The sequence below is a fragment of the Cupressus sempervirens genome, chromosome 4 (assembly GCF_028749045.1).
Source record: "Cupressus sempervirens isolate cs-2001-9-10 chromosome 4, ASM2874904v1, whole genome shotgun sequence".
In the NCBI taxonomy this organism is placed as follows: domain Eukaryota; kingdom Viridiplantae; phylum Streptophyta; class Pinopsida; order Cupressales; family Cupressaceae; genus Cupressus; species Cupressus sempervirens.
Genome location: NC_143121.1, coordinates 677943296 through 677956897, shown reverse-complemented (window position 1 = coordinate 677956897; position 13602 = coordinate 677943296). Strand labels below are relative to the sequence as shown.

Genomic DNA, 13602 nt, shown 5'->3' with positions numbered 1-13602 from the left:
ACCACATTACAGTCAACAGGCTGCTAATTGTGCATGCAGGGATGCGCCTTAGTGACACGTGTGCCCCGTGCCACCTCAACACCTTGTTTTTCGTGCCCAGCTGGAGTCTTCTCACCACTTTTCATCTACTGGTTTGCTCACAGCTTCCACGTGTCGACCTTTTTTATTGGTTCATCTTTCCACGTCATCAAATGACATCAGCATGGTCATTCAAAATATTTTATGTTTTCCCTCCAGCCGCCCACAGGTCCTGCGCGAGCATGCATTGTCTCCAAAAGTGGTTGTCTTTTGAGACAACTAACAAGTGAGTGCTTGTTGTATAAGAATATCATATTTGCCCATTACACTATAAATGTGGGATAAATCAAATAGGCCACCTCCTGCAAACACCTTTCGTTGCCACCTCCTGCAAACACCTTTCGTTATTAGCAGACTGGATCAAACTTGGCGAGGTGTGGAACGGCAGTAACACTATATGGAATTGCAATCAAAAACGCCTTATGCCTTCCTCCAACACAATGGAAAACATTTCCCAGGCGATGCCAATCTTAGGAACTAGCAAACCCATTTGCCGACTTCCTTACTTCTTCCTTAAGCTTAAGAAAATCAACTAGTCTTTAACATCTGTCAAGTTTCCAACTAAGCTAGCGCCAACAGGACGGAAGCTTTCATCGTGGCTTACCATTTAGCATGCTCTAAGGTGCAAGTGCTTCCTCAAAACAACTCCCTTCTACAGCTTTGGCGGCCCCACCCAATTCAATAGGTTCATGAGTCACTTTTCTCCATCGCCATGTCCACTATCGCTCTGCCTCTGACAGTTTCCATATTTTGCATTTGGGAAGCATTAGATGCAGAAATTTAACTTCCTACAAACATCTTTTGCAAGTTGAAACGCTGAAGACAATTGTTGTGGGAAAATTCGCCATTATGGAGCACAATCACATGGTTATACTTGCAACTGCCACAATGTTTGGTTTAATGTTTGGCGATGCATATGACAATTAAGAAATTCGACAAATGAAGATGGAACATCTCCTCTTTATTTTGTGTCTTCTCAAGAAAGTACGAATTAAGTATGAATTACTTCTTCGGTTCAGAGCAAAACTAGATGCCAATACTATTATCTTCATCATGGACTCTCGTTGACTCTCCCTTGGCGGCCCTAGTTTCATTGTTGCTTCCCTTTATTGCAGCTTTCACATGGTTTGCTTTTGCAACTTTCATGCGCCTTATGTTTTCTTCCCATTCTTTGCGTGAAGCTTCTAAAAACTTTGAGTATCTAGAACATGGCATTCATGTCTAAGTTTACTTCAAACACTTCAAAAGGACATGACATGTATTTCTTAAATTATACTTTCTCCATGCAATTATTTTAAAATACTCATACTATCTTCATTCAAATCCAATGGGTATCCCACACATGTTGATAAAGATGATTGATTTATTTATTCCACGTCTGTTACTTCATCTTCAAATTTGGAATGTTCGTTTGGAAACCTCAAAAGTCAATGGTGGCATACGAGATCAATTTATCTCTTAGCTACTTCATGGTTTTAACTCCATCATTGTCCACCATATGTCTCCCCTCACACGTCCATTTGTCTTCAAAATATTTCGCATACATAATAAACTTGTCAAACCAACTTTAAGACTTGTAACACTTTCTAGCTCAACATCTCCCCAATCTGAGGAAATTTAGCCGGGCCCCCAAAGCAAGTCCGGCTAAAAAAAATTCGAACTAAAACACCTAATGTCTCAAACAAGCAAACTAAACATCTAGCACTGATCAAGATTGAAATCGACCACCGAAGAATTAAAACTTAACTCAATTTTCAACCTTTTGCAAACTATCAATTTCACGCCAAAGGGTCCTTTGACTGGCCTTAAAAACTGACCAAAACACTCGACTAGGTTCTGAAATCAAACTTACTGATTCTTTGTTCTGCATTCTTGCACCCTGCCAAATCTCGTCTCATGACGAATTCTCAATCAAAAGATATTGACTGTCGAAGTTGCCTTCCCAAAACTGCCTGCAAGAAAATATGTCAAAAAACCATAAAATGCGTTCGGATCTAGCTTTGAAAATTAGACAAACTGACACCTAGGGAGACGAAAACTAGGGCATTAGTTCACTGTACGAGGAGCGTATAAATTTGGGATTTGGGCTCATGACAAAATACTAGGCGCATTTGGCGACCAGTCAAAGTGGGCTACTCAAATTTGCAGGACTGGAAACAATGGCAGAAAGTGTTTTTTGCAGACAGAATGGACCTGGGAAAGTGTGCAAACAAATTCATCAAGATTTGCAAACTAGCACACTTAAAGAATTTTCAAAGTAGAACACAACGGTACAATCCATTCGATCTCACCTATCACAGATTCAAAGTTATGACATCCCGAATAAGGGTACCGACAAATCTGCCTTTCTCGACACCAATAAAAAGTTATAAATTCCAAATGGAATTGAGTTTGAAAACTGATCAAACGAATTCATCATAAGCTCAAAATTGGAACATAACAAATCCCTGACCTCTAGAATGTAATGCAAAAAAAAAATTCTCATTTTGATCAACTGGGTCAAAATTACAAGAAGTCAAACAAGGCCTCCTCGAATTTTGAACAGTGTGCATCAGCATGACGACAATAAATGACCAACTTTGAGGGATTCAAAACCTAGTCAAAACATATCGAAACAACTCGAAATCTAAAACATAGGTTCTCTAATCTGGACACTAAACACTCCCAAAGCGACAAGTCATGAAACGTTACTGGGTGCGAGATCTTCAAATGCAAACACGGCCTCCTATCGTTGTTTGACACTTCAGCAAAAATGCAGATTTGGATATTGCTCAAAAAGGAACTTCACAAAATGGCTCGGAATGGCAATTTATCTTCATGGAACACATAGACGTATTGAATGCAAGGTGTTAGAAACATTAAACACCTCTTAGGCCTCAAAAGGACAGCCGGGTACACACATTAAAAAGTGCTTATAGGGCTTTTTTTAGGATGGCACTCAAAATCAGGGCTTCAATTTTGAGTCCCAACAAAACTCATCCTAAGTAAAGATGCCAACATCTCTAAGAGAAAGGTGTAAAGACATTTGGATTGCTCTAAGTTGTTTAAGAACAGATCAAACTGCTCTATAATTAGATCAATAAGATTATAAGTTACAGATTTAACACTCCCTCATAACTTGATAATCATACTAAGAGATATCATATCTAGCAACATCAATAAAGATGAACAAGCAAGAATCGATATTCTATATCTATCTAAATCTTCTTAACATGTGGTGTCATAGAACACATGATACAATATCATATTGCTAAACCCATTGATATGAGAAATCACTAATGCTAGTGATAATAGTATTGCAAAGAATACAATATACAGGATAAATTTAAAGAATAATTAAGTTCTTTATTTATCCAAGTTGTAATTCATAGATACTGGTATTCCTATATCACAACATGATCCTGAGTTAAGATCTACTAGAACACAGGATAAACACCGGAGAATACTGAAATTCTTCCTTTATCCAAATTGTGACTTATAGACATAGCAATGTCTATATCACAATATGATCTTAAACTCAGTTAGATCTTACAGTAGAACTCTATTGGTTAGCACATTATCTAAGAGATCGTCATCTCTCATAATGTCTTTTATACAAGTGTCCATTATCTCAGAAATCATCATCTCTCAAATAATGAATACAAATAGTGGAGCCCATAACAATCAATAGCCTGACAAATAAAATTATTTTATTAATAATTTAAAAAATACAAATAGATTACAATTCAATCATGCCAAGCCTTCTCCTGAAGTGGTCTATCTTCACTCTAGAGAAAGGTTTGGTGAGTATGTCTATTGTCTAATCTGCAGTGCAAATGTATTCTAGTTTTACAAAATTCCTGTCTACCATATCTCTTACATAATGGTAAGGGATTTCAATATGCTTGGACCTATCATGAAAAATTGGATTCACTGAAAGCTTGATGGAACTCTGATTATCACAATGAATAATCGTAGGCTTGCCCAAATAATCCCACAAGTAACTTCCTTAGCCAAACTGCTTCTCGAGAGGCCATTGTTATTGCAATGTATTCGGCTTTTGTGGAGCTTTGAGCTACTAAAGACTGCTTTCTGCATATCCAAGATATCATTGTTGATCTTAAACTGAAACAACATCCTGAAGTACTTTTCCCATCTTTAACACTTCCACCCCAATCTGAGTCAGTGAATCCATGTAAATCTAAGCAACCTTATCGTATTTGAGTCCAAAATTAAGAATGCCTTGTAAGTATCTCATAATGTGTTTAACTGCAACTTGATGAATCTCCTTTGGCTCGCACATAAATTGGCTTACGGCATTAACAACATAGCAAATATCAAGTCTTGTATTTACTAAGTACATAAGGGACCCAATCATCTGTCTGTAGAGAGTAGAATCTATTGAAGGAGTCTCAAGTCTTTCATCTCGAATTCTCTATTTAGATCTTTCTTACATTGATCTATAAGATGATCATCACCTATTATTAGTAAATCATCAACATACAGTATCAGAATTACCATATCATCTTTATCTCTTTTATAATAAAAATTTGGATCGGCTTCATTTTTGGAAAATCCTAAGCCGGTGAGATACTTATCAATTCTTTCATACCAGGCCCTTGGAACCTGCTTAAGCCCATAGAGAGCTTTCTTGAGCCTACAAACAAAAATGTTAAGATCATGAGTTTCAAATCCTTCTGATTGCTCCAATATACTTCTTCTGCAATCTTTCCATTTAGGAATGTTGTTTTTACATCCATCTGATGTACTTTCCATCCCTTCAATGCTGCAATTGCTAAGACTGCTCTTACAGAGGTATATATGGCAACTGGAGCAAAGGTTTCTTCATAATTAATCCCTTCTTTCTAAGAAAATCCTCTGGCTACAAATCTAGCTTTATAGTTCTCAATGTTACCGTCAGCAGCATGCTTTATTTTAAATATCCACTTGAAAAAAACAACAGATTTTCTTTTAGGTCTTGGAACAATTTCCCAAACATCATTCTTCATAATAGATTGGTATTCTTCTATCATAGCTTATTTCCAAATTGTATGTTTAATAGCATCAAAAGGATTGGTTTGTTTTGTTTTGGATACATCACTCATGTTTGTTGTATAACTAGAGAATCTTTTAGGTCTTTTGCTTTCTCTGACTGTTCTGAAAGGTACAGCAAAGTCTTGAGCTGCCTCGATTGTTTTAATGGCCCAAAGGGGTCTTTTTTTTGAATTTTAAGTTTCTTCAAGATTTAGATTTTGAATTCCATCTTCAATTTCTTCTAAGTTCTCCCTCTGGGACCCAGATTCACTATTTCTTTCAGAACCAGGTAAAGGAGAAAGTTCTTCAGAACTTAGGGCTCTTTTAAATGGTAGATCTTCTTCAAAAATTACATCCCTACTAAGTTCAATACATTTTTGTCCAGGTATGAAAATCCTATATGCCTTAGATGTTTCGCTATACCCTACAAAAATACCTTTCCTCCTAGAGGGTTCTAACTAGGTTCTCTTTTCTTTTGGAACATGGATATATACAGGGCACCTAAAAATCCTAAGATGACTTATATTGGGTTTAACCTTAGTAAATACTTTTTCTAGAGTTTTATCTCTAAGGTAAGAGTGAGGGCTTTTGTTTTGAATATAGACAGCAGTACAAGAAGCTTCTGGCCAAAGGTAATATTCTAGATTTTGATCAAATAGCATAGCTCTAGCAACTTCTATAATTGTTTTATTCTTTCTTTCTGCTACCCCGTTTTGTTCTAGATTATAAGGAATGGTGTACTCCCTCTTAATTATTGTTTATTTACAAAACTTTTTAGACAAATCTGTGATGTATTCCCCTCCATTATTAGTTCTGAGAGTTCTAATTTTATGTCCTGATAAGTTTTCAATTAATGTTTTGAATTCTTTAAATCTCTTCAGGATTTCTTCTGATTCTTTGCATTTTAAGAAGTAAATCCATGTTTTTCTAAAGAAGTCATCTATGAACAAAATATAGTACCAAAATCCTCCAAAAGAAGGAACAGACATAGGTCCACATAAATTTAAATGAATTAATTGTAAAACATTATTTGTTTTTTCTAGTGCTATCATGAAATGGACTTCTGAGTTCTTACCTAGTGCGCACCCTTTGCATATGCTTGAGTGGTCTTTATTGAGTTTAGGTAAACCAGTAACCATCTTCTCCATAATTGATAAGGTTTTGAAGTTTAGATGCCCTAATCTTCTGTGCCAAATTTCATTTGTCTTCAGCAATATGAATTAAGGCTTGAATAGGTCGACTAGATTTTGAATTCAATTCATACAAATATCCTTTTCTCTAACCAATCAACTTTGCTTTCTTGATTAAGGAGTTCTTTGCCCAAGTTATTACTTTGTCATCCACAAATGCAACATTATGCCCATCATCTTCAAGTGTTGTAATTGAGATTAGATTTCTTTTAATTTCTGGTACGTAGAGTACACCTTTGAGAAGAAGAGAATTTCAAGATTTTAGTTTCAAGGTACAATTTCCAATTCCTTCAACAGGATGTGTTGAATTATCAGCAATGGTAACTTCGCCATTGACCTTTTCTAAAATAGAGTCTAGTGCTTCTTTGTATCCTGTTATATGTCTAGAAAATCCACTATCAATTACCCATGCTTTACTTGAGATTTCATTTGATATTGATGAGTACAATACACGATTCTCAGGATCATAGGTATCTTCCCTCGTAACATTTGTACAACTTGTTGCTTGTCTAGAATTCTCAGGACAATTAGATCTGTAGTGTCCAAACTTTTCACATTTGAAACACTTTATTTTGGATAAATCTTTCTTCGGTTTACCATTCTTTTGATTTCTCTTTTTCTTCTTGAAATGCTTCTTCTTGCCCTTATAGGAGTTTGTATTAAGAACATGAAGTTCTTCATCTTTTGTTTTCAGTTTCCCTCCTTTCCTTAGTTTTATGGATTCTTCTTTAAGACAATTGTTCTTAAGTCTGTTGAAGTCAGGAAGATTATCTCTGGCACTTATTCCTTGTGCAAGAGTCTCCCATGAATCTAGTAATCCATCTATAGCCATTAGTGTTAATTCTGTGTCACTAATAATGGTTCCTATACTTGACAGTTCATCTCTAATGCCGGCAACCCTTAGGAAGTAAGAATTCATTGATTCTCCTTTCTTTATCTGAATGTGATTTAGTTGCCTTTTCAGTGCGAGAACCCTAGTTGCATTGTTGACCTCATACGCATTCCATAATGCTTTCATCATATCAAATGCAATTTGATGTTTTGTAAGCATGGGTACAATATCATTTTTTACTCCATCTAATATAACTTGAATGGCTTTTCTATTTCCTTTGCTCTAGATAGATTTATGAGGTTCAACTGGAGGTTGTTTGGATGCTCTATCAACAAATTGTTTTACATCATTCTCTCCAAGAATCATCATGATTCTGAATTTTCAGGCATCAAAGTGTTATTTCCCATCAAATTTGTCCTCGGGTCTGATTGTGTATGCCATTGAAGATAGGAGATAGTTGCTAGATATATATAAAGTCTGATTACTGAATTTTGCAGAGCCTAGGTTTGACAACCTGGCTTTGATACCATATAAAGTTTCTGCAAATTCTTTTGACTGAATATAGACTGGATTCTACCTTCTTTATCTCCTTATATCTTGCTGTGAATAACTTCAGATTATTGCCTTCGATTGAATTTGAAATCTAATTCAGAATTCTGTATTTTACTTGTGCAAATCATAGGTGGGCAGTATTTGATTAAGGAGCAGAATATTTGTATTTTGTGTGTCCTTAAACTTCAACAATACCCACTACATGTAGAGAGACCTAGGGACATGTCCATTCCAAACAATCTTTAACCAATCTGGAAGCTGGCGATTTTTAGAAGGAATAAATTGTTTAGAAATTAACTTAACACATTGAATTTAGTTAACTTCAAACTCATCCTAAGTAAAGACACCGATATCTCTAAGAGGAAGGTGTAAAGACATTTGGATTACTCTAAGTTATTTAAGAATAGATCAGTAAGATTATAAGTTACAGATTTAACAAAACCAACAAGATTTAGAAGGGTTTTCATCCTTAACAATATCTAGAAGAACCCAAATGCTCATCTGGACAACATATTTGTATGTGAGCAAACTCTAAATGTATGATGGAGAACCCATACAACAATTTAAAGACTTTGGAAGGAAATTGTTAAAGTTCTTCCATAAATAAAGATAACCAGCGATAAGGGAGAACAAAATAGATACAATAGACACACAAGATTATTCTAGGAAACCTTTCCACTGGAAGGGAAAAACCCAGCCACACAACCTAAATACATCACTTTTATTGATCAAGAAAAGGTTCAAATACAATGTTTTTCGCTTGATGTTTTATACACAAAGTAATCATGCAAATATGTAGAGTTCGAGAGACTCTTCAATTCACAATGGAAGGTCTCTTCAAATTCCCAAAACAAGTCTCTTCATATTTCCAAATGCACGCCTCTACGCATGACGTAAGACACATGTCACTGTACTTAAAATTATCTCAATTATTATCACAAATGTCTTCTTCAGCTAAAGATGACCATAACAGTTATAACAATCATATTTCTAAAAATCAGAGATAAAGATCTCTATCGCAGCTATAATCTTCAACAGAAATTAGAGCATTCTAATTTATTTATTTTTAATTCCCTTGAAAAAGACCCCCATAACACTTTTCTAAAACATCTTTTGTTCCCCACAGCCTAAGTGTCCAACTTGGCGAGATAAATTTATGAAAAATTAAACACTTAGTTAGATATTAAGATGATATTTTAACCTTTAGTGAAAATAGTAAATAAATCCAATTGCTCCCCGAAAATTAAACCAAACCGCATTAAAGCAGAACTAAAACCGAAGCACATGCCTAGATGCAGAAATAGTGCATATTAAAAATAGTATATACTAAAACAAGGCACTGTTCTCAAAAGTTTTATACCCTAAACAATATGTGAGTTTCTGATGCTTACATTATGATAACATTCCATGCAGAGAAGGAGCCTGATCCCAAGTTCTCATATGTATTTTCAAGAAACTTCTTTACCAAGATATAATATATTGAGACTTTGATGGCTGGGTGGCTTCCATTCTCTCATGAGCCTGCTGCTAGGGTTTCTTCCTATAATTTTGGAAGTCTGAGAGGCAATCTGAAAGTGAAATCCAGGGCTGCTCCACTGCTATTTTCTCCTAAGATTGGCTGCAAGTCTTCCCAGAGTTTCTCTGCTTTTTTCAGGACGTTTTAGTCATATGCAAGGTAAAGTTGCTCTCAAGGATGGTGTCGATTGTGGTGCAGCAGATCATTGTTCTCTTTCAGCAAATGACATGGCTGGTGGCCCCAATGGTTGTGAGGATGACAGTCTACAGTGCAGGATGCAGAAAAATGGTTTCAAAGGCTTCAAGGTGGGTGAGGCTTATTCTATTGCTTGCTGCCATCCTAGTTCTCAAGAGGGTTTTCGTTGTACGAAGTTGCAATTCGCTGTGACATGTTATGGCTAGCCCCAGAATGGAAGGGTGTAATGACAGATAGGTTTACGGGAGTGTTAACAAGAAGCAAGGACTTTATGCAGATGTGGTAGAGAAGGTAATCACTGGAGGAGTTTCAAACACAAAATGAGTGGAGCCTCTAGCAGACAAGTTGACTGTCGGTATAGAAGATGATATTGCAGAAGTAGATGAAAATGACAATGTTTTCAAGAAGATGGACTTGATAGGGAGATTTAGGGGTTTCTAGCCTAATCTTCACGAGCTCCATAGATGGATCTCTGATATGTGGTGTCCTATTTTGGATGCTAATAATCAGATACAATCTGGTGCCCAGGGGTTTCTTGTGGTTTCGTTCGATAATCATAAGGATACAAAAAAATATATTATATGAAAATCTCTAGATTTGGGAAGATAAATACATGATGTTGATGATAACCTGGTATCTAGCTTTCAATCCAGCAACAGTCTTTTGACAAGCTTCGTGTTTGGATAAGAACTCCTAACGTAGCACTTCAGTTTTGGTTTTGAAGTCATGGAACTCTTTGGGAAGATTTTTAGGGGTGGTGAGGGTTCCCTAAATTTCTATTATTCTATCTATGCTTGTATTTTGGTTGAGATGGACTTGATGAAAGACCTCCTAGCAGACCTGTCTCTAAAACTCTCTAGTGGTGAGTAGCTTCAGGCTGTAGACTATGAAGGCATCCCTTTTAGATGTAGAAGATGTTTCCAGACTAACATGTCACTGCATATTATGTTATGAAGAGAGTTCATAAAATAGGCATCGTCGTGGAAAAATGTCTCCTTGTTTTTACTCATTGGAGAAAGAGGGGGTTGAAGAATCATTTGAGGACCATAATAATGTTCCAAAGTCCAAGCAATGTTTAGATTCTAAACTTGTTCTCCCATCTCCTTAAAGGTTATAACTGTTTTGTATTCTAATTTGCAGAACAATAAAAGAATTAATTTTGTTAAATCAGGTGCAAAGTACTAATTTGAAAAATTAGTATTATATTTGGAAACATGACTGCAAAACTCACCTATTGATATTGTTGAGGATAATAGCTTCGGTCAGATATAGAATGATGATTGATTTTATGTTGCATATATATACACATACATATTTTGATTATTTATATCATTATTTATGGAAATCAATCATCGTTCATATAACTGATTGAAACACCATATGCCCCAAGTATATTATCAATCTGCATTTAGAGATTATTACTTTCAGATTATTGCTATTTCATGTTTCATATAGGATCCCGATTATGCATTATTATCGGCAATCAATTCAGATTGGATATTTATTTATTTGTGCAAGATCAAATCAGATTGAGCTTAAATAGCATTTGTGTTTTTTAAGTAATAAATCCCGATTAGAGATCCGATGTCTAATTTGATATGAAAAGGCACATTCATGATACATGTCATGAATGGATATGTACATCTCCTTTAAGGGGAAGTGTCTCTTCCATGAATACTTAATGCAGATCCAATCCACATAAGGAGACATTGAAATCAATAAATGTTCTGCCTTTTGGAGATCGAATACTACTAGTTCAGAATCAGACTTATGAATTTATATCAAGTATTTTTCAATATTGATTTAGCATCATCTTTAGCAGACATTTATGGGCAACTAAAATCATCATTACTCATAGCATAGAGGCTGCCATATGGTAAAAAATTGCACAGCAGACTACAAAATCCTCCGGCAATGAAACTAAGAATTAAGTCCTCGATGTGGTTTTGGGTTATGGATGGACTACTTACACAAAAGCACCCCATTCGGATGGCATCCTAACTCCATGTTCCTCTGTGGTTGCTTATATACAATTTCTGCTTAAATTCAAGCTGCTGGAGGGTTTCCCATGTAAAAAAAATTATTTGAAAAACAGATAAATTGGAATCTTTTCCTATTTTGATGGAGCTACAGCCGCTTAAAAATTGAAATTAAACTTTGAAAAACAGGAGATGCTGGAAACAAGCAGCAACTGCTTATTAGTTATAATGACACATATCTTCACCTTCTTCTTTTTTCTAATTTTGATTTCCTTGAATTTTACTCAAAAAATTATTTGCAATAAATATTATTAAGAATTTAAATTTAAAATACTATTTAAATGCACCATTTAAATAAACAACAGCTTTTAGTATCCACAGACACCAGCTCCACAAATTGCAACTCAGAAATTTGAATAATGGGCACTAGCTGAAATAAGCTAAACAGTCACATGAAGACATGTCGTAATTCCATAATCTCTTCCTACTAATTTTCTTCTAGTGCTCTCAATTAAAACCCCAACTCTAGAGAAAACTCAAATATAATAAAGTCCATTCATAGAAAGACCAATAATCTCACAAGATTAAGTGCATTCCATATATTATATTTTGTAGGAATAAGCTTTAAAAAAAATTCAACCAATATATTAATATATTAAAAGGATAGTACTCTACCTCAACTGGTCCATTCTCACTGAAAAAAATTAATTAATTAAATGCTTTCAACAATAACCCAGGTAAAAAGTTAATTAGAATTTATGAAAAAGAACTTTGAAGCTTTTTTTAAATAAGTTTGAAATTTTATAAAGAGTTAATCTCGCTCAACCAATGAGTAAATTAAATATTGACCTTGAGCAATCAAACCGTGAAAAGTGAAAATCTAGCTATATTGAGAGGGAATTATGCTGACCTTGAGGCAATCAAACCGAAGCTTTGCACATTCCGCTCTGCATAAATTACACAACACCGACCTCGGCCAATCCAATTTCTTCTCTTTCAGGGAAACGTCCTTTCCGTCAACTGCCGTACCACCCTTTCGATCAGTTACTGTGCTTGCAGCCGCCGTCAAACTCGGCCTACGGTCACCTGACGGCAGCAGACCCTTGGCGGGCAAAGCCCCTTTGCCATCACCAGTAGCATTTTCACCTCCGTTACTACTACTAACAATCAGTTTATTACTATTGCTATTATCCTCTGTTTTCAAATGCTGCTGTTGTTGTTGCTTTGAAGAAGCAACGTGGTAATTAATCAAACCCCAACTCTCCAAGAAATCAAAAACCCTTCTCACTGAATTCACATCACCAACCAGTTTCTTCCTCACCTCCGTGTAAGTGATTTTCCTCAGCGGATTTTCCCTGTACTTGTCAATAATAAAATCCCTGTAATATTTATAGACCCTAGGGGTTTTGGCGGCTGATTTTTTGTCAAAAAACTCCGGCAGAAATCTCTTCTCTGTGCTATGAATTTTGTCCCAAGAAAACCACTCTGGACACCACCAAAAAACAACAGAAGAAACCAAAAAGGAGTGAATAGAGGTGAGTGAGAGCAATTTCTCAAAATACATACTCTTTGACGACATACTTACTCGAATAGCTGGGGATTTTGAAGATTTCTTCAGGCGAGTTATTGTGATTTAACTCTGGCTGAGGAGTAGCGGCATTAGGGGCGAGTCCAGCATTGTTGGAAGAGGGACTTCCTGCGCGGTTTGAATTTGTTTCCGGCGTTGGGTTTTTGGCGCTATTATTGTTATTAATAATATTGATGTTATTATTACCGCTGGAAGGGCTCGCCATTGCCGCTTTGCTTCAAAGTGTGATTTAGATCTGTAGAGAGGGGGAAGCCATGTGTTTGAGTAATTTGGGCTCCGATATAAGCCGTTGGTCACATCGAGAGCTTACAACTCTCATCTTTAATGACGGGAATTTTATGTTCTCGTATAAGCTTACTCCTACCGTATTATTATTAATAAGTCAAGCGGCCTCCACTGACCCCAATAGTATACGTCGGATATTTCTTGAAATATTTGAAACGTTGTACCTACACTTGTATCTAGTTTACATTGAAGGGGTTAGGGAAAGAGTACGACCGTCCACATATTTTAACTTTAGTTATTTGTATAGTCTAAATTATATGTCTAATTTTAATGATCTTTTTGGATTGTCTTGGTAGGGTGAGTTGATATCTTTTTTTTTTTTAAAGGTTGGTTTTGTTTCGAACTAGTAGAACTTTTTATAGTGTCAAAGAGTG

General features: G+C 35.8%; 1 protein-coding gene across 2 annotated transcripts in view; it reads right to left on the bottom strand.

Annotated features, from left to right (window-relative positions):
* The window catches only part of SWI3B (switch subunit 3), a 69890-nt gene extending 56580 nt beyond the window's left edge, over window positions 1-13310 (bottom strand). Inside the window, exons 1-2 of one of the 2 annotated variants that reach the window (XM_089826482.1) lie at window positions 12941-13310; window positions 12266-12840 (exon numbers count right to left, since the gene is read on the bottom strand). In XM_089826482.1, the coding sequence (XP_089682608.1) occupies window positions 12266-12840; window positions 12941-13148 (783 nt within the window). In that variant the 5' untranslated portion in view covers window positions 13149-13310. The remainder of the gene's footprint in view (window positions 1-12265; window positions 12841-12940) is intronic. The other variant, XM_089826484.1, reaches the window with a different exon arrangement.
* Between the last annotated feature and the right edge of the window lie 292 nt (window positions 13311-13602).